This window comes from Vitis vinifera, chromosome 13, assembly GCF_030704535.1.
Source record: "Vitis vinifera cultivar Pinot Noir 40024 chromosome 13, ASM3070453v1".
Lineage (NCBI taxonomy): Eukaryota > Viridiplantae > Streptophyta > Magnoliopsida > Vitales > Vitaceae > Vitis > Vitis vinifera.
Genome location: NC_081817.1, coordinates 22,502,258 through 22,528,646, shown reverse-complemented (window position 1 = coordinate 22,528,646; position 26,389 = coordinate 22,502,258). Strand labels below are relative to the sequence as shown.

General features: G+C 36.2%; 1 protein-coding gene across 11 annotated transcripts; it reads left to right on the top strand.

The window, feature by feature from the left end:
• Positions 1–24,958, top strand: LOC100242879 (transcription factor TGA2.2). 11 transcript variants are annotated; one of them, XM_059741552.1, is made up of 14 exons: positions 203–511; positions 611–674; positions 774–958; positions 1,060–1,214; positions 5,579–5,682; positions 7,440–7,516; positions 7,659–7,856; positions 8,087–8,161; positions 8,249–8,308; positions 14,386–14,463; positions 14,583–14,634; positions 15,468–15,739; positions 23,587–23,835; positions 24,530–24,958. In XM_059741552.1, the coding sequence occupies exons 4-14, from the start codon at positions 1,117–1,119 to the stop codon at positions 24,674–24,676; spliced, it is 1,410 nt and encodes a 469-aa protein (XP_059597535.1). In that variant the 5' UTR covers positions 203–511; positions 611–674; positions 774–958; positions 1,060–1,116; the 3' UTR covers positions 24,677–24,958. The 11 variants fall into 11 exon arrangements, with proteins under 11 accessions (XP_002263159.2, XP_010659087.1, XP_059597538.1 ...); XM_010660787.3 differs by having other exon boundaries at positions 381–511; positions 5,567–5,682; XM_059741556.1 differs by having other exon boundaries at positions 189–674.
• Positions 24,959–26,389: the final 1,431 nt, after the last annotated feature.

Genomic DNA, 26,389 nt, shown 5'->3' with positions numbered 1-26,389 from the left:
GCATACAAAAATATAAAAAATTACAGGTTCTTGGAAAGTGGAAGATTTTTTTATTTGTTTTTGACAGGTAAAAAAACAAAACCAAGGAGGAAGGTTTCTCAAGAAGGGACACCTAGAGATTGTAGTGATCCATATGTCACTCTCTCTCTTACTCACAATTCAACACTCAAAAGTAACAAAATCATCATAATCTCAGGTGGGTTGGGTTGAAACTTTGCTTTTGATGAGTAAATAATCATTTTGTGAGGAAATTTTACAGTGAGTCCGAGATTCTGAGTAGGCGATTTGGGTGTTCTAAACACTGAAATTCGAGTTTTTTTAGTGGTTTTATCTTATTTTGGCTTCTGGGTACTGTTGGGTTGTTGTCAAAATAGGTGAGTCTGATCCTTGTGAGCTTCTGTAGTTTAGGTTTTCTATGGCACTGTCTTACTCATGTTGATTTGGGCTTTTGGTGTAAAGCTTCTGGTCTTTTGACCCAAATTTGTGAACTTGATCTTCAAGGGCTTCTGTGGTTAGTTTTTTCTGTGTCTATGTTGATTTGGCCTTCTGGAAATTGTTAGGTTGATGTTAAAATTTGTGCTTTTATGGGCTAAACGGTGATTATCTTCAGGAGCTTCTGCAATTAGGGTTCTTCCGTGGTTTTACTTTGGCTTTTGCTTCTAGGATATTGTCGGGTTGGTGTTAGTTTCCAGAGTTTGATCTTCTATAGCTTCTATTGTTACTTATTCTTGGGCTTTTATTTTTATTTTTATTTATTTATTTTTTCTTTTCAGTGTTCTTCATCGATTTAGGCTTCTGGGTATGGTTAGTGGTGGTCGTGTAGATGATGAGGTGTTTGTCTAGTTCAGTCGCTGTCGGAATTCTTTTTTTTTTTTTTTTTTCTCATGAAGAGAATCCGTTGAAGTAAATGCTGCTTCCAGTGAATTAGGTCTTCAATTTTAAATTAGGGATTTTTAGAGTTGAGTATTTTATCATTTGCCATTTTTCCCTTTATTTATTTATTTATTTTTGTAATATATCTGAGGTAAAGCTCGCTGTTTTGTTTTTTTTTTTCCCTAGGTTTTTCTTCTGGGTTTAGGGTTTTCTGAGGAACCAAGGAGGTGATGATGGTGATTCATGGGGAGTATAGCAGTGAGGGCTGGTGCAGACGATGAAAAGGAAGCAGCCAGCGGGATGCCGAGCTTCGATCCTCAATTACCTGTTTCGAATGCACTGTAAATGCCTGCCTTTAGCTTTAATCTGTTAATTGTGTTATAGCATTATTTTTGTATGAACGATTCTCTGCTGCATATTTTTCTTATTTTTTACCTTTTTCTTCTTTCATAGAACAACCTTTCTCCACATCTGTGTAGCTCATTGGTGAAATAGTTGCCACTGAATGGAAGTACATAATGAATTCTTACGCCACAGTCTAGCTTACATCTGAATGATTTCTTCGTGGTTGACTGTCAAATTATAAGTTTTATTCATATTTCAGTGTATTAGAAAATAATTGGTAAGATCCTGCTCGAGTAGTTCCATCATTGAGTCAGTTTTTGAATGGCTGGTGAAATGTAATGTTGATTCATGGTTGGTTAGTAACATGACTACCTGGGGGTTATAATAAGTTGGTTATAGCTCAGAGCGGTGCTATTACTTTGTCAAGCATATATAACATGAGACAGTGTTAGAATCTTCGGGAAACATAGAAATGAAGATCCTCAATAATTTCCATTAGCAGGAACTAAATTTGTTGTCCATTACACCCAATCATAGGTTTCACTTGTCTTTTCCAAGCTTCTCCCAAGGGTTATACCATTGGTATTTCCAATATTTGAATTTGATTAAAAACAGAATCAGAAGTTTGATAGATGTATTTTTATCAGCCTAGAAAATTTTGGATTGTGATGGTTTGGGGTGAAGCACATTGTTAAGTGTTGACCTTAGAATTCATTGTTTGGACCAGGAGTTTAAAACTGTCTTTTGATCTTTTTGTGTTTGTAGTAAGGTGAAGTCATTTAATTATTTGAGTGATTAGTATTTTTAGAAAGTGATAAATTATTTATGTATCTATGTGTTTGGGCACCACAGGTGATTTATTAGACTAGCTTGATCATATTTTTAGAATAGACATCCATACTTTGGTTGCAAAATAATATAAATAGAAAAAATTATAAATTTTGTTCAACTGATTAATTTAAAACTAGGGCTGCTAATATGGTTTGTTGAGTCAGTATTTGGTCCTTTGCCCTGAAATTGTGCTGGATGTAGCATGTGCCATGCCTAGCTGGGCAGAACCGAGTTTAGTCTCGGACTTTGGAACTAAAGTTGAGATTGGCTGGGTACTCAACCTTGGCCTGAAGTTCAGTTATATTAATCATTATTATGTGATTTGATAATGGAATGCATCTACAACTAATTATTATCACAGTTCAACTTGCTAGAATGACAATTGTCTACTAGAGGGTACAAGATTAAATTTTTTTTGGAGTACAATGTTCATGTGAAACATATATGGACCCAAGATTCAAATTTTTGACTGAAGTGAATGTGTTTAAGCAAAAAGGTATCAGTTTTGATGGAAATATGTCATGTGTGGTGGAAAGATTTGGTTATATTAATTATTTATTGCGTTGTATGATAGTATCATGTTTGTAACAGCTAATGATTGTCACAGTTCAACACTTCAACTTGCTAGACCAATGGTTTTTTGAGAGAATATTTGTGCACATGAAACATATATGTACTCAAAATTCAAAATTTTAACTGAAGTGAATATGTTAAAGCCAAAAAGATATCGTTTTTTGTGGAAATATGTTATGTTTGGAGCAAGATTTAGTTATGGTGTCACGAAGGGCGTTACATTAGGTCTGGTGTGCAATTTGTTAGTGGAAGTGATGAGAACTTTAGGGTGAGATGGCTTGTTTGGCAGTGTAGGAGCAAACATGGAGAAATTGGAAGCCATGGTGGGTCTATGTTTGGTTTCATGTTGGTTCAGAAATGTTGAGGGTGGTTATATTTGGATCTTTTCTGAGGTACATGGGCTGGTGGATGCAAGAGAGAAGGAAGTTTTAGGAGGATCTAGAAGTCAGAAGGGGTTACCAGGTGAACCTTTAGTGTGTTGTGAGGAAAATATGAGAAGAGTGGGGTTAGGCACTGTTGTGTTGTTTGCTTATCAAAAGAGAATCCCAATTGTGACCAGATTTACAGACTTTATAAAATGTTATAGGCTAATGGTTTACAGCTGGAAGGAGCTTTTACTTGCACAATTAGTCAAGAGATGCCCTTGACATCCAGGTTTTTCTCATTTTTAATATTTTGTTATAATTGGCTGCATTCTCCCTGGATCAATGTTGGATCACACACCCATCTTGCGTGGTTGAAGAAAGGGAAAGGTCCTTTTAGGTTTGAATACATGTGCTCAAATCAGATGATTTTAGGGGACTTTGTGAAGATATAGAAAAATGAATGGTACAGGAGTGTGATCATGAGAAAAGCAGGGTGTTAGAAAGAATAGAATAATGGGATAGGGGGAGAAAAGGGCCCTTTGGCAGATGGGGTGGCACGTAGAAATGAGGAGAAAGAAGAATATTGGAGATTGGTGGAAATGGAGATCAATTGTGATTGTGGAAGGAAGTTGGGAGAGGGTGGGAAGATTGGAAGATGTACTGAGGGGGTAGTTTTGGTATGATATCTAGTGTGAACAGGTTCTTTTCAAGGTCAGGTTCTCAAATTTGTTCATGAATGTGAAAAATAAAGAGGCTATGGTGGTGAGTACCTTAGGTCGTTGGAAGAGTTGGCAATTGGAACCTGAGATTCACAAGGAGTTTCCATGATTGGGAACTAAAAGTGAACTTCTGTTTGCATAATGTAAATGAGGCAGAGGTAAAGTGAGAGAGAGTGCATGTGGTTTGGTGTAAACAGACAAGATATGGAAGATACATGGTTAAATAACTTTTTCATGATGTTGATGGACAATGAAGAGGGAAAACTTTCAGGAAAAGGAGTTTGGATTAACCGTGGCTACTTCAAAAGTGGCTTTTTTCATTTAGATGTCAGCAGGAGAGAAGATTCTGTCTATTGATCAGCTTATGAGCAGTAGGAGAGTTCTCCCAAATTGGTGTTGACGTGCAAAAGGGGCCGGTGGACTTCTAATCACTACGTAGTAAATTTCCTGGTGACCAATGCCTTTTGTCCTTGAATTTGCACCTTTTGGAGTTGTGAGTGCCCTTTTTGATACATGGGGGTGCTAGTGAGTTGGCATGGGAAGTTCACGAGGACAATGCCACTTTGTTTGGCCGTGTGAATAGAAGAACATTTGACATTGAAATTACTGGGTTGAAACTAATGAATCTTGATATCATTATTCATGTGGATGATTGAGGCTCCAACTGAAGGGAGGAGGTAATTTTTTAATTTCCTTGATAGTTTTGGTTGTTCCTGAAAAGAAAGGGAGTGGGCTTATTAATTTTCCCTTTTTCGGGTTCTTCTTGTATACTTTGTGTTGGATGCACCCGTTGTTTCTGATTCTTTTTAATAAAATCGTTTGCTTTCTTACCCAAGTAAAAGAAGAAGAGAAGAAGATATAAGATGGTAATCCCCCAGAAATAGGATTCATCTGAATCCTGCATGTTGTCGCAACCTCCTAATTAGGTCCTTTTTTTACCTTAATATACTATTCTGTTGTTTTTTGTCAATAATAATAATAATAATAATTAGGCCATCTTTCAATTCATTGTGTCTATTTGGCTTGTTTTGGTGCTGAAATTGGAAATTTTGGTAGCCCAAACTGTAGTTACTGGAAACCCGATAAAGGACGGAAAACTCTGTTCCATTTCTTAAGTAGGACAAAACTTTTTGGAATTTTCATGGGAGCAATTTTGCAAATGCCATTAAAGCTTGGGGAAAGGATTCAGGAAATGTTTGGAAGACTTTGCAAAAATTTCTTGTGCATTTCTTCATTCTTTCAGCTATAATTTCTATTTTAGTTTCAAATATGTTTCTTGATCTTATTTTATTTTTTAAGAAGTTTCTCATTAATTTTCTCTCTTCATGTTTCCATATTTTTTGAGATTGGATTGCTCTTTTCTTTTGGACATTTTATAGTGAAAAACTGTCACTGAAAGTAATTATGGATATTCTATGTCAAATATTTGAATAAGACTTCATAAATTTTTTTCAAGAAACCTTCCTCATCTGCTATGTATTTTGTTTAATTTGAGGTTCAGTGATCTTTCTGAAAATTTTCCATAAAATTCTTTCCATAAAGCATAAATTAAGTAGAATGTATGAACTTTCCCCTGTGTCTACTACATTCTTTGTGTGTGGAAATAGAGATGGAATTCTTTGTGTGAAAATGGAGTTTTCCATTGTTTTCTCATTTGGCTTATCACTATTCTATATTATATAGGTTGGCTAACACTATTCTATATTATCTAGGTTAACTTACTCCTTGTTCCAACCAAGGGCATTTCTGTTGTTAGTCCTTAGTACTGCTTTCTCTCTCTTAGATGAGTAGTATGAAGATTTGGTGCCTTTTTCTTATTTTTGTATAACTGAAATTTGTATGACTTATCATCTCGTGAAGTACCGATTTCAGTTGTACAGAGGGGAACTCCATCCATTCTTATCGAGTTTCTGACTTTGGGACACTTGAGCAATCCATTGGGTTTCATTTAGAGGATGCTGTGGACCTGAGTGGAAGTGAGTATTCAGTAATCCAACTCAATAAGAGATTAAAGCAATGATACATGTGTTTTGTGTTCCATCATTTGATGGGCTTATTCGAATTGTTTTAATAACATCTTAGTAGTGCTTTTCTTTACTTCTATTTTGCCTATTTAAATTGGAAGAAAACTGGTTTTCATCTTCTTTTTTGAGGAGTTTAAAGCATAGCATGGGGCCCCTACTTGTATCAAGAAAGGGACTAGGTACCTAATTTAGAAGACTACTTTCATTCTGCATGGTTCCTTTTCCTCCCATTCATGTTATCTTTAGATCGGAAGAAAACTAGTTTTAATATCTTAATCATACTTTTCTTTACTTCTATTTTACCTATTTAAATTGGAAGAAAACTAGTTTTTATCTTATTTTTTGGGGAGTTTGAAGCATAGCATGGAGCCTCTACTTGTATCAAGGAAGTACTAGGTGCCTAATTTAGAAAACTGCTATGACCCTGCAATGGTGCCTTTGCCTCCCCTTCGTGTTATCTTTTCTTTTCTACCTGGTATTCAGCCAAGTAGCTAAGATAAAAAATCTGATTGATGAGGCACATCTCCCCTCCATGAAGAAAGTTTCAGTGTGTCTGTCCTCTCTAGTCTTTGTCATGCTGTTTGTTTGTCTTTTCTTCTTTTTCTTTGAAAGTCTAAAAGGTTAATGATTTCATGTACATAGAAATGATTTTAATACATGGTGGGCTATGAGGGTGATAGAAAAACAATACCCCCAAATATATATTTTTTAGGATCCTCTCTTAGAAGTAAAATTTGGATAATATCTTTTGATTTGTGAATTTTTGGCTGAATTTTTATGAATGTTGACCTATTGTACCTTTTTTAATTTTAAAATCATTTAAATGGACCTTTTCAATTTTCCTGAATTTCCCATATTTTGCACATGGGATTTTGGCAAATTTATAAAACAATAATATATTCTTAGGCTTCTGATTTTCCCAAGACAACTGACTGCATTTATTGATATGATGGAAAATATCTTTACTCAATTTTTTCCGCATCCAAGATGTGCATTTGTATATATACTTCTTTCTAGGTGTTAAGTTCTAGAACAAATTCTGGAATGCAATATGGTTCTCTGGTAGCAGATATAGACCATCTCATGTTATTAACTGAGTGTTTGATGAAAATTAGCACACACTTTTCCCTTTATGGGTGTTTTAATAGCCTCCTTTCAAACTTCAGTTATTTCTGAACCAACTGAACTTCCAAAAAAACCAAAATTTCTGTACATAATGAAGAAATTAATATGATAACTAAAAAAAACAAAGAAAAACTCTATTTTTGTCTGTTTCAAATAAGATTTTTCCATAATGATACATGGCCAACTAACTGAAGATTTGAGACCCAAAATTTCATGAGTTGATAGCCTGAACAAGTTATTGTCATAGAAGACAAGTAATACCATCCTCAAAAAAATTGATCTCCTTTCCTAATAGGATTAGGAAACTTCTTTTATGTGAAATTTAAACTAATGTTGTTTCTAATTTTAAAGTTGTCCAATTTGTTGTCTCCTAGCATGATTAGAAACTAATTTCTTAGTTATTTAATAAAATTCTCCTTCTAATGTTTTTCTTTTCTTTTTTTATCAGAAAAGCTATAAGAAACTTCTAATGTTTTTCACCACAGATTTTAAATTAAATGATTGAGTGACCTTGTTCATTCCAGCATTTTTTTCCCCATTTTGGAACCTCATATGATTTCTTTTGTACTGTTTCCATAATGAAGGCACTGCATTCAATTCGACAAAACCAAGTGGTCGAGCAGTTACTTCTGATCCCCTCCATAGTGTCACTTTTGATAAGGTAGAGTTCCATTTTTTTTTTTTTGGTGGTTTCAAGTTGTAAGGTTTCTATTTCTGTTATTTATGGAATCATTTTATTGGGGTTTTTTTGGCCCTAGACTAATTGCCTATGGTTATGTTTTGTCTTTTTAATTTGCCAAAAGTCACAAAATTCATTTGATATAAATCCATCTGCTGCCCGGGTGGAGTCTCAGAGGTTGCCATTGCAAAAGGGTCAACAATCAAACCTGGTTTCTATATCTAGTGGTAGTGTAGAGAACTGGGGAGAGTCTGCAATGGCAGATGCCAGTCCTAGGACTGATATCTCGACAGACGTGGATACAGATGATAAAGTTCAGAGGGTGATCTCTCTCTCTCTCTCAACATCTTACATCCTGCACTGCATTAATTGAGTTATGTTTTGCATGGTATATCTATCAAGACTTGTTCATATCTCTCAGTTATTTTCAATTTGCATATTCATTTATTCTCTTGTTCATGTTGAGGCATGCTTCATTTATTTTCTTATTAAAAAATTTGGGTTAATAATAAAAGTTGATATCAAAAACTGACATTTACTTCTGATATTCAGTTTGAAAGGGGTCAACCTGCTTCCAATATGGCTTCTGATTCCAGCGACAGATCAAAGGATAAAAATGATCAGAAGGTCATATAGATCAAACTAATTGCGTGTATATCATCTCAACTGAATGCAGTAACATTTGATGATCTTTTGTTTGTTTGTATTTCACAGACTCTTCGTAGGCTTGCTCAAAATCGTGAAGCTGCACGAAAAAGCCGATTGAGAAAGAAAGTATGTATTTTGTTGTTTAATTGTATTCTTTCTTGCTAATTTAAATCAGCTATTTGGTCAGTTCACAAGTGAAAATTTCTGAATTTTAGTAGAGAATATTACATGGAAAAAAGCAGTAACTTCAATTAGCAGATGGCATATGAAAAATGCCGAGGATCAGGCTATTCTAACTGCTAATATCATTTAATGTAAGTTGCACTGTTGCATCATCTTTAATAGGTTTCCCAGATCTCGATTTTAACATTTTAAGACTGTTGGAGTATATGATATACATCGTGGGCCTAAATCGTACAAGCTTAACCTTTAGGAAAATTGGTTGCCTAACATGGTATTAGAGTCTCGTTTGGTGGGAGGTCATGTGTTGGAACCTCACCGCATGTTTATTTCCCCATTTTATTAGGTCCCCACTTTTTAAAGCCCTAACAATGCTGTTTGTGGTCTGTTTGTCTTCAGGTCTGTGTGCCTATGTGCGTCTCCATATGTGGGTATGGGGTCACACGTGAGGAAGGGTGTTAAGAGTGTATGACATACATTGTGAGCCTAAATCTTATAAGCTTAAGCTTTTAGGAAAATTGATTGTCTAACAAAGACAAAACAATCTTCAATTGATAAAGGCACCAGCATAAAGTCAATGGGCTTTGGATTATTTTTCACTTGTCTGCTCCTTAAGTTTAATCATAATTTCCCTTTCCTCTTGCTTGCTTTACATCTACTGACACATGCAAAATTTTCTTATCTTCACATGATCCCTTAGTAAAGGAACAATTGCCTTCGGTCAAGTGTATACTTTTGTTGATCAAGGTAGTTTGTGGTTTAGAGATTATAGAAGGGTAGGGGCAGGTAGAGGATGTTCAGTCTTTGGCCTCAGCTTTGGGATGCTTGTTTGGCCATTTGCTGTCTACATATCTGCTAGTTTTGCCACTCAATGCTAGATCAACTTAGAATATAGTGATTGAATGTTTGAAGAAAAGGTCAGCCTTATGGAAGAGATGATATCTCTTTGTTTGATTAAGAGCATTTTATTTTTTATTTTTTTTTATGAATAAGAGAGTGTATTATATAAACTCAAAAAGCGCTTGAAAGTACACGAACTGCATACAATGAACACTAAAAAAAGAAGCAGAAAAGAAAGGACACAAAAATACTCCCTCCCTCAACGAAGACCCAACCAATCTATAAAGTCCACCAAAGGCAAATAGCCTCCGCCTATGTGCACTTTAACCAAACATAGAAAAATTGTTAAGATAGATGTTTTTTGGTCTTGGATCTGACAACTCATTTTCAAAACATCTTCAATTTCTTTCCTTCTAGATGGTCCAAAATATAGATAAAGGAGCAGCCTCCATACCTTAACACACCTTCTACCAATGAAAGAGTTGTGGCACCCAGGAAGAGTCTCCCTAATTGACTGAGGGATAACCCATTGAATACCAAAAATGGAGAACACCAACTGCCATAAAATTCTCACTTTATCACAATGTAGGGGAGTATGATCAATGGACTCTGATTCCTCCTTGCACAAGGCATGCCTGTTGACCAAGGTCCACCCTCTTCTTTGAAGTTGATTCAAAGTTAAGATCTTACCCCAGCAAGCCTTCTAAGTGAAGAAACTCACCTTTGTAGGAATCCACGAGTTCCAAATAATCTAAAGGGAAAGGGGTGGCACGAACCTCTCTCTAAAAGAGAATAAAACCCTCTTATAAAGAAAACCCCTTTGCTATCACCCTTCCAAACCACTCTATCCTCCTCCTTCCTCTTCATAGTCTATCCTTGGAGTTTGTGAAGGAGCCGCTCCATGTCAACTAATTCTCAATCATTCAGATTCCTGACAAAATGAAAGTTTCAATTTCCTCCTTCCCCCCTCTGCTCCAAAAGTCATCTACCCATGCCTCTTTCAAAACAGATAAGACAAACAAGGATGGAAAAGTCCCACATTAGGGCTCTCCTCATTGCACCACCTATCTTTCCAAAACTTCATCCTACTCCCACTATCCACTGCAAAAGATACCAATGTTTTAAAAAAATCCCATGACTTCTGAATCACTTTCCAAACCCCAACCTTGTAGGAATCTCTCACCACATTTGACCTCCAACCCTCTTCTTCCTCAAACTTTCCCCTAGATTGGGCCTTGATTGATTTGTTTTCTGGAGCAGTGGAATTCAGCAATTGTTGTTTTCTGGTTAGCTGAAAAGGAAATAGAAAAGTGGAAGTATGATGTATGGATTTACCAAATGGTATCTGGAGGGACGAAACTTTTTCTCTTTTGGACTTCTTGCTCAGTATTTTGTTGTAGGTCACTTAGCCAAGCAAGGATTTGGTCAGCTTGTGTCTCTTATAGGTGATTTCTTTTTTATTGCCCTAAGTTGAGGAGTGTTGTACTTTTTGTCCTATTTTTAATCTGTACAGGTTTTTTTTGCATTTTTGTTCACTTGGTTGTATTTACTTCAAGAGGAGCGGATTGTGAAGGCAAGTGTTATGGGCTAGTTTGAGAGAGTGTAGGGACTCATATGGCAGGGACTTATAGAAAGTCATCAGTAGTTGTTTGCTTGACTCACCATTTACGAAGCCCCTCAGCTGTAAAGTTGGAAATGGGAAGAGTTAAGTTTTGGGTTAATGTTTTCCCTTAAAAGATAACTATGTAGATCTATTTAGTAATCTCTGTAGGGATGCTTCAATGACAGACTACCAGTGTTCAGAGGAGGGTGAGGTGCAGTTGAATCCTATTATGATTAGGAATTACTGTGGCTTGGAATTGGAGCTTCCTTGTCAATGTGCCATCTTTAAGTTGTTGGTCGGATTGTTTTTAGTGGAAAGTAGCTAGGATGGTGATTTTCTGTTGTTTTCAAGGCTCTAACTTTTGGGGGAATCTCCACTTTCCAAGCTGAGATTATGTCTTTTCTAAAGTGACTTTGTTCAGTTGATCCACTGTTTAAGAGGATCTTCACCGCCAATCAGATGAAAATAAGGGGTCAGTCTCTTGTTAATTGGTGTATCATGTGCAAAAGGGAAGAGCCATCTTCTTGGCAGCCTTCTTTTCTTCTGTTTTCTCTTTTTAAGGGTAGTCTTGGTTCTGCGGAGGTTGTTCAAAATTGTTGGTTAGCTGGAGGGTCAGGTTTATTATGAAGAGGAGAGGGGTGAAGATGTCTCTCTCATGTTTAGGTGCTTGAAGGTGTAGATGGAGTAATAGTAGAACTTCAGAAGTGGTAGAGGTTTCTGACCTGAACTTGAAGGAATATGTTGTTAAATCTTGGTCTGATTGATTGGCAAATCCTTTAGAAGAGGGGGCGCTTGGCATTCTTGGATTTAATCAATGGTCTGTTTGTCTTCTTTTTTCTTTCTTTTTCTTTTGTGTCTTTATTTTGATAGACTTCTTTTTTTTTTTAATGTGTTCTTGCTTTGTTTTGTTTTTCCCTTTTTTTTTTTTTTGGGGGTGGGGGGGGGGGGGGGGGGGGGGTGGGGTTTCTTTTTCTTTTTCTTCTCCCTTGTGTTGCTGGAATATATCCTGTATACACAAGCCACTGTCATTTTGGTTTTCTCTAATGCATCTTATTTTGTTGTGATTTGTTTTTCCCAATGCATCCTGCTTGCTCAAAAAAAAATTGGAACTCTTGAGATTGCATCTAGGTTGAATTTACCTTGTAAGAATAGTTGGTTTAATAACACAACTTTTATTAAATGCAAAGAAGAAGCTTAAAGGGATGAAGTCTAAAGTAACCACAGGGAGGAGACAAACTAAGAAGCTATCTTTGTCCATCGATTTTAAAGTGATCATTTATCATTTGAATACAACTCCATTAGGCAACTGGCTTTAGGAAGTTTGAAGGAGAGAAATAGATTGTGGAAAGTTGTTGCTGCAAGTATTGGGAAGATTATGGTTGGTGGAGGGAGTATGGCTAGTGTGGTAGGGGTTTGTGGAAAGTCATTGGGATGGTTGGTTGGACTTTGTCAAACTCAACTGTACAGTTGGATATGGTCAAATAGTTAAGTTTTAGATTGACGATTATGTGAAGATCTTCGTTTCAAAGATCGACAGTAAATGGGGATGCTCTTATGGTAGAATGCTAGAGTTCAGAGGTTGGGTGGTGGTAATGATGGTCGGGTTTGGGCAAGTCTTAGGTGGCTTTGTTTTTTTTATCTGAAGTCTAAATAGGTCTGAGGTTATCTGAAATTTGAATAGAGATCAATCCAAAACTGTCATTTAGACTTCATATTTTAGATAAAAGTTAAAAATTTTCTTTTTTTGGTATTCAGACAGTATATTAGAAAACAAGACTTAACCATAACATCTAAAGTCTATTAAGACTTTAGATGAAAAAACAAACAAGGCCTTGGTTTTATTAGGAATATTCATGACTGATAATTGAAGGTGGTGACTACATTCTTAGTCTTCATCAATTTGCCTTCTTTAAGGAATAGGGAGAATAGTTTATTGTCAAAAGTAAGTCTGAGCAGTTATTTTTCTGTTCAAGTCTTAGCCCCATTTGAAGGGAGCTCACCTACATGGTTTGCAGGCAGAAGTGTGGATCCACCTACAAGTCAAAAGCATTGTTCTGCAGCTTAGGAGAGGATAATGGAGAAACTGAAAGAAGAGTGTTGTTTCATGTGTACTGGTGTAGCTTGTCCAAAAGAGAGGAGTCTGCTAACATTTTCAGGTTCATTTTACTGTGGCTTGGCAAGTCCAAAAGATTTTTAGGTTCATTGAGTTTTAGTTACTTAGAAGAGGCATAACCCCACATTATTGCACCTGAAAAGTAGGGACTCCCCCAAAATTTATAGCCTTTGTCTGCACTTGGGGGGAAATCTTACATATCAAGAAGCTGAGAAAAGAGGTTGGTTTCATGGACTGATGTAGCTTGCTGTGCGAAAGGAAGAGTCTGCAAAACATTTTCAGGTTCAGTACACTGTATTTTGGATGCTATTGTTTTTTGCATTTTCACTTTTTGGGATGTGGCCTGAGTTGCCATGTTTGTAGAAGGGAGTGTTGACTGGAGAGGTTTATCAAGAAAAAGAGAAATGAATTGTGGACGATGACTCCATCAATTTAGCTTCTTGTCTATAGGGATAGCATAATAGTGGGACTTGAAGGGTTGGAGGTTTGTGAGTGAAATTGAAAGAATATGTTCTTAAATTTTTTTCTTAGCTTTCTTAGGTCTCAATGTCTGGAAAGGCCTTGATTTATTTTCAGTCTCCTGTAGCTTTCTTTTTTGGTCTTGTTTTGATTATCTTTTTTTTTTTCTTTGGTTTTTGGTTTCTTTGTAGATAGGCAGCACCTCTTCTGACATTTTCTTATATCTCTTATGTGCTTGTGAAGAAATACATTTAAACTTCTTGAAATCACCTCTAAGTTGAATTTTACCTTCCAAGGGTAGTTGGGTTAATAATGCAAAATTTTTGTTCTTATTACATGTCAAAAATAGCAGAAGGATGAGGTTTAAGTGACCACAGGGAGCAGACAACTGAGAGGCTATCTCCTTGTATCAAATGTGATGTATTCAAATATTATACTCCTCCCAGAGACCAATTTTCCATTGTTAAGCTCCATTTGGAGACTCAATACTACATGTGCTGTTTCTGGGCTCTCTCTTTGAGGCCTATGCTTATGGCTTGTTCCCGGTTTAGTTGAATTGCAAACGCACCTTATCACCTCATGTTGTCTCGGGCCAGCCACTGTATCATTCCTATAGCCTGGAAACATAGGCTGCAAAATAGGATTCCTGGTATTACTTGTTTAATGAGCCCCTTTTCCTTTTTTCTATGTAATTTATTTATTTTATTTTTGTTGGGTACATAGAATTGAACCTTGAACCTCCCAACCCCATGCCAACTGTTACCTGATCCAGGCCTCAAAAGACCTTTTTTTTTTTTCATTTTTCATTTTTTGTTCTTTTGCTTAATAATTTTTTTTTTCTCAGCACATTTCATTTTATGTGCTATAACTGCTCTTAGTTAACGTTCACACATATTCATGCGTCATCTTTCTTGTTTTGCCATTTTTTTAGTACTTCTTGCTTGCATAAATGCTTATGTTGTATGAACTGACTTTACTCGGTTGCATCTGTTCTTGTTTTTCCATTAGGCATATGTCCAACAGCTAGAAAGTAGCCGGATGAAGCTGACCCAACTAGAGCAGGAGCTCCAGCGAGCGCGACAGCAGGTTGGCTTTGGTCATTTCTTGGTTTACCCATTGCCTTGTTTATTCTGTTGGTTTACACAAAATCATTGTCTTTGTGAGGTGTAAGTAGCTTGTAATTTACCATGCTTTATGTCCTGTAGGGTATTTTTATTTCAAGCTCAGGAGATCAAGCCCATTCAATGAGTGGAAATGGTACTCCCTTGTTCTTCTACCCTGCATTTCTTACAGAAAAATTGAATGCTTGAATGCAAGTTTACTGATCCTGGTTTGGCTTAGGTTCTAACGTTTTACCGTTGATGGAAGAGAGAATTTAACCCAGTTTGAGCAACTTCTATTTCCTATTTTTTGTTGGTGGTGCTGGGATTATATCTCAGATAAAATTTTAATTAATGGCCCTATTTACATTGTAGTGGGCAATGACTTTCCTAAAGGTATCATCCTGAATACTAGAAGACATCACACAATTCATGAGTGTGAAAAAAGGTGTAACAAATTAATTCTTAATGTAAATTTTGATCATTTAAAATGAAAAATGCAAAATACAAATGAGTGGAGAGATGCAAATTGATAATTATTATTAATAAGTTTTCACTCCTTTGTTTGAGCAAAGGAGGTAATGTGTAAATATTAATATGGATCTTGCTATTTGTTTTTCCTCGTTGAGTTTATAACCATTGCATAGATAATAATAATGGGCAAAAACTTTTTGATAGCCAAAATATCCTGCCAATTCAGAAACATATTATGTTTCATACCATGTGGAATGCATTTAAGATTGGTAGGGTTACTATAATTTCTATGTAACCTTGACCACTACTGAAGTTGATTGGAGGTAAATGACATGATTTGTAGAAAACCTAAAAATTGATTCCTTATGTTTATACTTGTATGCATGCATATATGTGTGAGTTTGCACACACTCCCATACATAGAGAAGCGTATAATAAAACATATCCATGTGCTTTAAATTAGTTGTTGTCAAGTCTTATAAGGAAAATTATCTTCTTCATTGCATCTTCTGTCAGGGGCCATGGCATTTGATGTAGAATATGCTAGGTGGCTGGAAGAGCAGAACCGACAAATCAACGAACTGAGATCAGCGGTCAATTCTCATGCAAGCGATGCTGAACTTCGTGTTATTGTTGATAATATCATGGCACACTATGATGACATATTCAGGCTGAAGGGCGTTGCAGCCAAGGCTGATGTTTTCCATTTATTATCAGGCATGTGGAAAACACCTGCAGAGAGGTGTTTTTTGTGGCTTGGTGGTTTCCGTTCATCTGAACTCCTAAAGGTATGACCCTTTTACCATTTTGATGGTTTCCTTCTGTTGGGGTATTCAGACCCTCACCCTGACAAATAATAGGAAGACTTCATCTCCATATCCATTTCTTTTCAGTTTATCACCACCCAGTAGATGCTATTAATTTTATTTGGAGTTTTGTGCTTTCTATCTAGTTTGAATTGTAACAACCTGTTAATTAGGTGCTTATTGGGGGCATGCTTAGGATTGTCCAGGATGACTTCCATGGGATAGTGCCTCATAAATGTGACATCAAAAATAGAAGTATAAAACTGAATGGATAGGCTTGTGGTATGTAGCAGAATTGAGAATTTGAGAGCTTATTTTTCTGTTCCTGAATGAATTGCTGGACTTTCTTCTCTTCTGCTTGCTTTATTCAGCTCTTGAATCCTTTCCATTTTGGTGCACTCTCCAGAATATCCATCAAGTAATTGTCATGAATATGGTGGCAGTGTTCTGAAACCTGACTTGATTAGAAGTTTGAACTCCCCAGGCCCACCAACAGCTTCTATTTGTTGGTTTTGGAATGAGTGTGTTGGAACTAACTCATACTTTGTGTAAATTATGACCAGCAAAATATATCTGAAAACACACATTCAACAGAAAACAACTTGAATTTTTATTGAATGTTCTGTATTTATCGGTTTTCTATGTTTTAATTCTTTTAATATGATAATTGTCTGATTGGCAGTTGAACTATTTTCAACTAGTCTCTGTTTGAAAACATTGTAGGAGGTCTTTGCTCATTTTCTTAAATTGTAATTACTATTTTTTATATAGTTCTTATAATATCTTTAGTTGTTCTTATTTGTGTCTCTGGCTGCAAACGTTGCCTTGTAGCGAAACAGACATTTTTTTTTTCTCTTTTTTCCCGCCTTTTTCTGATATTAATGCAGCATTTAGTACCTTTCATGCAGTTTTATTTCTCTTTTTCAAATTCTAAAACTTCTTGATGTAGGACAACCCTAGGATGGTTGCCTACACTCAAGGGTAGGTGGACTAGGGTTTTATTTTTTAGGGTGTAAGGAGAGGAACAAAGAATAAATTTTATGGTAGAGAAAATTATAAGATAAGAAATAGAAAGAAAGAAGAAACAATGAAGAACAGATGGAAAACCTTAGTCTCACTAAGGCCTTCTAGGAGTCTCACCTAGAAGAAAATCAATGGAGTCTCACCATTGAGGGTTGCAACCTTGCAATGAAAGAAAATATAATATTATTCATATCAATTCATCCCTTTGATTTACATTGATTAACCTATTTATAGGTTTCTCTAAGAAATCTAAAGTCTACTAGGACTCTAATAACCTGTTATGATTCTAATTCTAATTATAAGATCCAAAGTCTACTAGGATTCTAATAACCTATCATGACTCAAATTTTAATTATATTATAATTCAACTAGTTAATCCTAGTTAGACTCCAACAAATACCAATCTCAATTCAATTCTAATTCATATTAATCCTACTTAAAGTTTACTTAGGTCTTCCTTTTCTTCCTTGAATAAACTTTAAAAAACTTTCCTCCATCAATTCTCCCTGGCTTGAAAGAACTTGGCTCCGATGAGTTAGATGCTTGATACAATTCATAGAGATCGGGGTTAAGCTTTTGAAAATCCGTTGTCGTAATCCATGTATTTTCAGTGTGTGGTTTGCCTCTCCATTTCACCAAAAAATTTTATATCCACCTTGTCGAGTAGACACAAGTTGATCATCAAGAACATACTCGATCTCAGGACGTGGGCTAAGAGTAGGTGGTAATTGAAGATCCAACTCTTCACTTACATCGTTGTGATGGCCATGGTAGATATACAAATCTTCCACATTAAATATTGGACTAAAATGCAAGTTTGAAGAGAGCTCTAACACATAAGCATTCTCACCCAACGACTTTAGTACCTAAAATGGACCCGCTTTCTTAGCTTGAAGCTTTTGATATGTGCTCAGATGAAATCTTTTTGGTCGTAGACAAACCATCACTAGATCATCTTCTTGAAACTGAATATATCTTCGATGTGCATCTGTTGCCTCTTTATAGTTCTCATTACTGATTTTGATTTTTTCTCGTACCTTTTCATGTATATCTCATATATGACATGCAAATGCATCACCATCTTGGTTGGTGTGGACAAAAGTAGGCAATGGTATAAGATCAATAGGTTGCTTAGGTTTGAGCCCATATGCCACTTCAAAAGGTGAGTACCCAGTAGTATGATTAGTGGAGCTGTTGAACGCAAATTCGGCTTGTGGTAAGACATTGTCCCAATTTCTTAATTGATCTCTCACAATGCATCTCAAAAGATTACCAAGGTTGCGATTGACAACTTCTGTTTGTCCATCAGTTTGAGGATGAAAAGAACTTGAAAAATTTAATTGAGTACCTAGCTTGGCCCACAAGGTTTTCCAAAAATAGCTCATAAACTTGACATCGCAATAAGAAACAATGGATTATGGTAATCCATGCAATCGGACTACTTCTTTAAAGAACAAGGCAACAACATCAGAAGCATCCGAAGCCTTCTTGCATGGAATAAAATGTGCCATTTTGGAATATCTGTCAACCACAACAAATATAGAATCAAAGCCCCATTGTGTCCTTGGTAATCCAAGTACAAAATCCCTGCTCAAGTCTTCCCAAGGTTTGGATGGAATTGGTAATAATGTATATAACCCTGTATTTTGCTTTGAACCTTTTCCTACTTGACATGCTTGACATTGTTTGATAACTTTCTAAACATCCTTTTTTAAACTAGGCCAAAAGAAGCGATCTTCCACCAAAGTAATGGTCTTATCTCGTCCAAAATGTCCACCCATTCTGCCTCCATGAAGTTCCCATATGACATGATCACGTAGGGAAGTCCTTGATGAGCATAAATGATTTTTATAAAACAAGTACTTTTTAAAATCTGGAAATCAATACGTGTTGCTTTTGAACCACTCAAAAGAGAGGAATAAACATATCCAAAATCAGCATCATTGTCATAACAATGCTTTAATTCTTCAAATCCAATTGTAGTGGTTGACATGTTTACTAAGAGAAGGGCCTTCCTACTAAGGGCATCGGCTACTTTATTTTCAATTCCTGCACAATGCTTTAAATTAAAGGTAAACAGTTGAAGAAAACTACTCCATTTTGCATGTCGAGAGTTAAGCTTCTTTTGAGAATTAAGATATCGCAAGGCTTCATGATTAGAGTACAAAACAAATTCCTTGTAACTGAGATAATGTTACCAATGCCTAATTGCTTGCACCACCGCATAGAATTCATGATCATGTGCAGTATTTTTTCTTTGCCCCATTGAGCTTCTCACTAAAGAAAGCCACAGGATGTCCCTCTTGGCTAAGAATTGCTTCAATTCCCACATGGGAAGTATCACAAGCCACCTCAAATACTTTCTCAAAGTCTGATAGACGTAGGATAGGAGGGTTCACCATCTTAGATTTGATTTCTTCAAATGCCTTGTTGGCCGCCTTGGTTCAAATAAATAAACCAGGTTTCATGCATTCAGTAATTGGGGCCATAATAGAGCTGAAATTTCGAATAAATCATTGATAGAATGTAGTCATTCCATGGAAGCTTCGCACCTCATGGATATTTGTTGGTACTGACCAATCAACAATAGCTTTGATCTTCTTTGCATCTGTTTCAACACCCTTAGAAGACACAACAAAACCAAGAAATACAACACTAGGGCTCAAGAAAGTGTATTTTTTCAAATTAATGTAAAATTTTTCAGCCCTAAGAGTGCGCATTACTTGCTTCAAGTGTTCCCATAGTTTTAAAAGGCTCAAGGTGCACCAAGGCGCAAAGTAGTCCTGGAGCCTAAGGCGCAAGGTGCATCTAAGGCGTGGGCTTTAGTGAAGTGAGGCGCACCCTAATTTACGTATATATTTTTATATAATATAATCAAATTTAACAATCATTTATTTATCCTAAACACATAAATCATGAAATATCATCAAAAACTTCAATTTAAATAACAAAAAACATAAAAATAAAGAACTCCAAACATAAAAACAAATCCAAATCTATTTCCCCTTTATTTTTCTCCTATTTTCTCCCTATTTTTCTTCTTCTTTTTCTTCTTCTTCTTCACTTCTCCAGCACGGAAGAGGCTAGGGCAAATAATGGCAGTGGTCTCGGGTTGAGAAAGAGCAGAAAAGGGGGCTGGATGGAAGGAGTTTTTTTTTTTTAAAGAACAGGGTCCAAAACGGCGTCGTTTTGGGCCCAGAAAAAAAAAAAAAAAATTAGGGCTGGCCGCGTCTTTGCATCTCGAATGGAGGAGGAAGAAGAAGAAGAAGAAGGAGAAGGAGAAGGAGAAGGAGAAGGAGAGCGCGTACCAGGTCGGGCCGTCGGAGGCGACTCGGGCGACCACCTCGCGCCTTGCTGGAGGCGAGCGCCTTGCGCGCTAAGGCGCGCCTTTCAAAACTATGAGTGTTCCTCATGATCTTCACAAGATCGACTATAGATAAAAATATCATCAAAATAGACAAGAACAAACCGTCCAATAAAAGGTTTCAATACCTGCAGCATAACTCGGATGAAGGTACTTGGAGCATTGGTTAGTCCAAACGGCATGACTAACCACTCATATAATCCATCCTTAGTTTTGAAAGATGTCTTCCATTCATCCCTTGGTCTAATATGTATTTGAAGATATCCACTTCTTAGATCAATCTTTGAGAAGATTACTGATCCAACCATCATATCTAGCCTGTTATCAAGTCTTGGAATTGGAAATCGATACTTGATTGTGATTTTGTTGATTGCACGACTATCCACACACATCCGCCATGATCCATCCTTCTTTGGTGTTAGTAGGACAGGAACTCCGCAAGGACTTAGACTTTCACGAATAAAGCCTTTAGTAAGTAATTCATCAACTTGCCTTTTCAATTCAACATGCTCTGTTAGATTCATTCTTTAGGCTGGTAAATTTGGTAATGATGCATCGGGAATCAAATCAATGGCATGTTGTACGTCACGCAAAGGAGGGAGTTGATTAGGTAACTCTGCAGGCCACAAGTCAGAAAAGTCACCAAGGATTTTATGTACATTTGCTGGATATTCCTTATCTTGTTCTTTAAATTCTTCCACTTTTCGAGCCATTAAAGCAAAAATAACTTTAGTTTCCTTGCTCTCATTTTCAAATTGACACATAGTAAGTACCTTTTTTGGTTGTGCCTTCTCCCTTGACTTCTTAATTGGAGGGACTTCTTTTATTGGACGAAGGATCTTCTTACGTCTGTTGTGTATGAGAGCATATGTATTTTCATAACCGTCATGTTGAGCTCTTCTATCAAAGAGCCAAGGTCTTCCAAGTAAAATATGACTTACTTTTATGGGTAAGACCTTACACCATACAGACTCTTCAAAGTCCTTACCAAAGGAATGTTACTAAGCAGCGAAAACTTACCAGGATAGAGGTGTCATTAACCCATGATACTCTGAATGGATTTGGATGTTTCTTTGTTTTAAGGTTTAGCTTCTCAACAAGTTCTTGCGAAGCTATATTCAAAATGCTACCTCCATCAATGATCATGGTGCATAATCTCCCTTAGCAAGAAATACGTGTCTAGAAAATGCTAGTACGTCGCCAATCTTCTTCTCCTTTTACCTTTGGGACAACTAATAAAGGTTGTACTACAAGACTATGTCCTTCCGTCATACCTTCATAGTAGTCACATTCTTCACTAACTTCATCTTCATCGTAAGTTTCTTCTTCCTTTGGGTAACTATCCAATTCAGATTCTGGTTCTTCAACACAAAAGTGTAAACCTTTGGTTGGGCACACAACAGCATAATGACCATGCCCACCACACTTAAAGCATAAAGGAGTCGCGTAGACTTTTCTATCTCCAATACTCATTGAAGTTTTACCCTTATTACCATTCTTATGAGCCACATTCGAAGTTTGTTGAGTGTTGCCCCCACCATTAAGTTTTGAAGTTTGATGTGCTTAAAGGTTTGCTTGTTGTCCTATTGGAGAAAGTGCTCCCAGCTTGTGAACTTAGACGCCTGGAAACCCGAAATTTGAGGCCGCCTTCTATTTTGAGGGTTAGTTTTTTTTTTTTTTTTTTTTTTTTTATAAGCAAATGCAGAATATATTAATCAGGAGGCAAAAGAGCCGCAAAGCATACAAGGAGTATACGAGGCGACTAAGGCCTCCCAAACAAAAAAGAACAAAACACACCAACCCCTAAATGGAGGCTAACCACTCCAAGAAGCCTATAAGGGGGAACGGCTCCTCTCCAATGTACAATTTGGCCCAACCCCATAAATTACATACAAAAGAAGTTTTTTGAGGGCTAGTTGATAAACATCATCTACGGTATAAGTGTGTGCAGCTATCATCTCAAGTTGAATCTTCATTCGAAGTCCAGCTTTGTAGCAGGCTGCAAGTTGAGCATCACTTTCCCACACTTGATTTCGAATGCTCAATTCATGAAATTCTTCTGTATATTCTTCAACAGACTTGGTACCTTGTTTAAGGGAAAACAATTTTGTATACATAAGTTGTTCATAATCAGTTGGGAGAAAGTGCTCCTTCATCTTCAACTTCATCTCGTCCCGTGTGTCAATAGGTGGTTGGCCAATTCTATGAACTTGATTCTCAATATTATGCCCCATAGACGTGTTGCTCCTTTCAACTTTGCCTTCACAAAACGAACTTTTCTATTTTCGGGCGTTGCATACCAATCAAAGTAATCTTCCATTGACATAATCCAATCAAGAAAAGCTGTTGGATTTAGTTTTCCATAAAATTCAGCAACTTCAAGACATACATTTTTTGTCACATCATCATCTAGCTCAAAAAGCTTGGCCCTTCTTTGATTCCCCATCATAAAATTATCTTGTTCTTCGCGTGATCGACTTGGCGATTGTCTAAATTGATGACTTGCAATCTCCTCTTCAATTGGTTGTTTTTCTTTACTCTTTTCTAATAACTTCATGATCTCATCAAGTTTGCTATCTAGTTTTATTATAGCATCTTGATGGGATTGTTGTGTGGCTGAAATTTCCTCCAAGCGTATTGTAGCGGCATCTTGATTGCTAGAAGTTTTTTTGGAACTAATGCTTGCATTAGTTGCTCCGCTCCTTAATTGCATATGCCTTCAAGCCAAGAACTTTGGCACTGATACCAAATTGATGTAGGACAACCCTAGGATGGTTGCCTACACTCAAGGGTAGGTGGACTAGGGTTTTATTTTTTAGGGTGTAAGGAGAGGAACAAAGAATAAATTTTATGGTAGAGAAAATTATAAGATAAGAAATAGATTGAAAGAAGAAACAATGAAGAAAAGATGGAAAACCTTAGAGTCTCACTAAGGCCTTATAGGAGTCTCACCTAGAAGAAAATCAAGGGAGTCTCACAATTGAGGGTTGCAACCTTGCAATGAAAGAAAATATAATATTATTCATATCAATTCATCCCTTTGATTTACATTGATGAGCCTATTTATAAGTTTCTCTAAGAAATCCAAAGTCTACTAGGATTTTAATAACCTATTATGATTCTAATTCTAATTATAAGATCCAAAGTCTACTAGGACTCTAATAACCTATCATGACTCAAATTTTAATTATATTATAACTCAACTAGCTAATCCTAATTAGACTCCAACAAATACCAATTTCAATTCAATTCTAATTAATATTAATCCTACTTAAAGTTTACTTAGGTCTTCCCTTTCTTCCTTGAATAAACTTTAAAAGGCTTTTCCCCATCACTTCTCTAGTCGGTAATTTATTTTAAAATTATGTTTATTATTTGTGAAGTTTTGATTCTATGTAATTTTCTTCTTTTGCTTACTGAGATGAATGGTTATGGTTTGCAGCTGCTTGTGAATCAGTTGGAGCCTCTGACCGAACAGCAACTGTTGGGCATCGGAAACTTGCAACAGTCCTCCCAACAGGCAGAGGATGCATTATCACAAGGAATGGAAGCATTGCAGCAGTCCCTGGCTGAGACTCTGTCCAGTGGTTCTCTTGGCTCTTCTGGTTCATCTGGAAATGTGGCAAACTATATGGGTCAAATGGCCATGGCCATGGGAAAGCTGGGGACTCTTGAGGGGTTTATTCGTCAGGTATTCCTTCTAAAGTTTTGATTTTCTTTCCTGACAATAAGAATAAAATCTTGATCATATTATGGTCTGTTTATGATCAACCAGAAAGTTAGGAAATGGATCTATTGTGGAACTGGTTTTAGGCTGTTAGGTTTGGCTTTCACAACCATCATCTTGTGGTCACAAGGGAAAGGGAGTTCCAAAACTATTTAAAACTACATCAAATTTAAAATGTTCTACATTTTCAGATGGACAAAGATGCAAAACTTTTAGAACCGTATATCTTGCAACCCATCAATGTTAATGTAGTTCTATGCTAGATGTACACTTCAAGGTAAGTAATCATGATTTGGGTATGGAATAGGTTTTCTACATACGCATTGTTTCCAATGCAGGTAGAGAGAGAACAATTTTGTAGTTCCTTCCAAGAAATTTTACTCATTGGATATTTCATCTTACAAAATTTCAATTCATTTTGGTCCAAGGGCTTCCTATAGGGATTGAGCCCATGTAACACAGATGTGATTCAGCACTAGTGTCATCTTGATTCAAGCTCCAAATTAGCGTTTGGCAATGGCTACAGATTTTGGAGGACTGGGAATCATGCATAATAGTCTAGAGTGTTGTAAAAAACCCTTTTGCACATACAAATCCCTGTTCTTTGGTATCTATAATCTCTTAAAAAGTTTGTTTTTCATTGCACTACTAATTCCAGGCTGACAATCTACGACAACAAACGCTACAACAGATGCACCGCATACTGACAACCCGCCAGTCAGCTCGTGCGCTCCTTGCTATACATGACTACTTCTCCCGACTCCGTGCTCTGAGTTCTCTCTGGCTGGCACGTCCAAGAGAGTGAAGTCAAAGCTTGACATCTTCTGGAAAATCTACCTTCTAAAGTAACTTATGGAGCCCAACATTGTGAATGCTGGGTCTCTGTATGGTCTTTGTCATCTTTATGTTTTATTTTTCAAATCAATGGTGTTGTAGTTTCAGATTTCTGTGTATCCAGTGAAACTTTGTATCATGTATGCTGCACATAAGTCCTCGTACAGTCACAGACTCTGCCTTTGGCCTTTGCCTCTTTCCCCTAGAAATGTTATTTGCAATAATATTCATATATTTATGTTCATTATTATTAGCTTCAGATGTCAAGTAGAAAATTCAGAATCATAGGTACTTTCTATCTAGTATCATAGAGTAACATACATTATGAAACTCTTTTTGTTAGTGCATTAGGGTACTCAAATTAAGTTGATAATTTTGTTCCATCCATTCGGGTTTAAGACTCTGCGTACATTTATGCAATCTACACTTTTTTGAAGATTCAAAGTTAGTGTAAAATCAAGTCCGAATTAAATAGATAAGTATGGTTGAGATATTTGAGGATAATGATGTGAGAGGCATAGAGTGGGTTTATGAAACTTAGAAATAAAATTAATTTGGAAATAATTTTAAATTGAGAATTTAAATGGAAAAATATTTGCAAATGACAAAAATGATTTGGAAAGGAATTTTAAACTAAGGTTTAAATAATAAAATTAATTTGGAAAAGAATTTTAAATTGAGAATTTAAAAAGAGGATCTTTTCAAATCTTTTAAAGAGTGTTTGGTCCATGAGAATGGGGAGTGGGAATGGACATTTTATTCGTTCTCTCCTTCATTCTCATGTTTGGATGAATCTTTTATAAGTAGGAATGAAATAAAACATGATTCCGCTAAAAATCAAATTTCATTTATAAGTGGGATTTGAATTTTTCACAAGTATATGATATTTTGATTCATTTATCCCATGAGTTAATATAAAATAATTTAAAATTACTATTTTATCCTTGAATTTCATTCTTTAAGCTCGACGCTTTTATCTGCTTTGTAAAGCTAAAGACTCATTCATTGGCTACTTATAGAGCAACAAGTGATTCTCTCAAATCGAATCAATCAAACCTTCCACAACATTTAGAAAAAAAATTTCGATTTCTAATTTCTAGAGTTTTTTTTATAGACTTAGGGGGTGCCTGGTTCAATCATGTTTACTTGAACTGTCAAATTTGTTTTTTCTTTTCTTTGATATTTCTTGCTCCATTCTCTGCTTGGTTCTGTAAATCACAGAGCATCTTTGATCCAATGGATCACCAAGTGTTTGATTTGGGAATTTGGGTGTATGGGAGTTTTGGTGGGATTTTGTGGGTGAAAATTTTGGTCTGGGTTTTGATGCTAGAAGGCACTTCCCAAGGATTTTGGTCTCCCTCTGCTTGTTAAGACTATTTGGTGAAATGATTTGGGTTGAGTTTCTACTTCAATGTTGAGAAGCAGAGTAGACTCTTCTCTGACTGACTGTTAGAATGTATAACCCTACACTTCAATTGCAATTGATGCATTGGTTTCTAGCTCTATTTACTGTTCTGTGGCCTTAGCAATGTTGCCTTTGAGGTTGCACTGAGTTTTAGACTTTAGTTGATCAAGGGATGATAGCACTTGTGCCTGTATTTTAGTAGTGGCATATGATTGTAATTCATTTGATTTATTTAACCAGAATTTTAAATTAAAAATTAGAAAATTTTGAAATATTGGA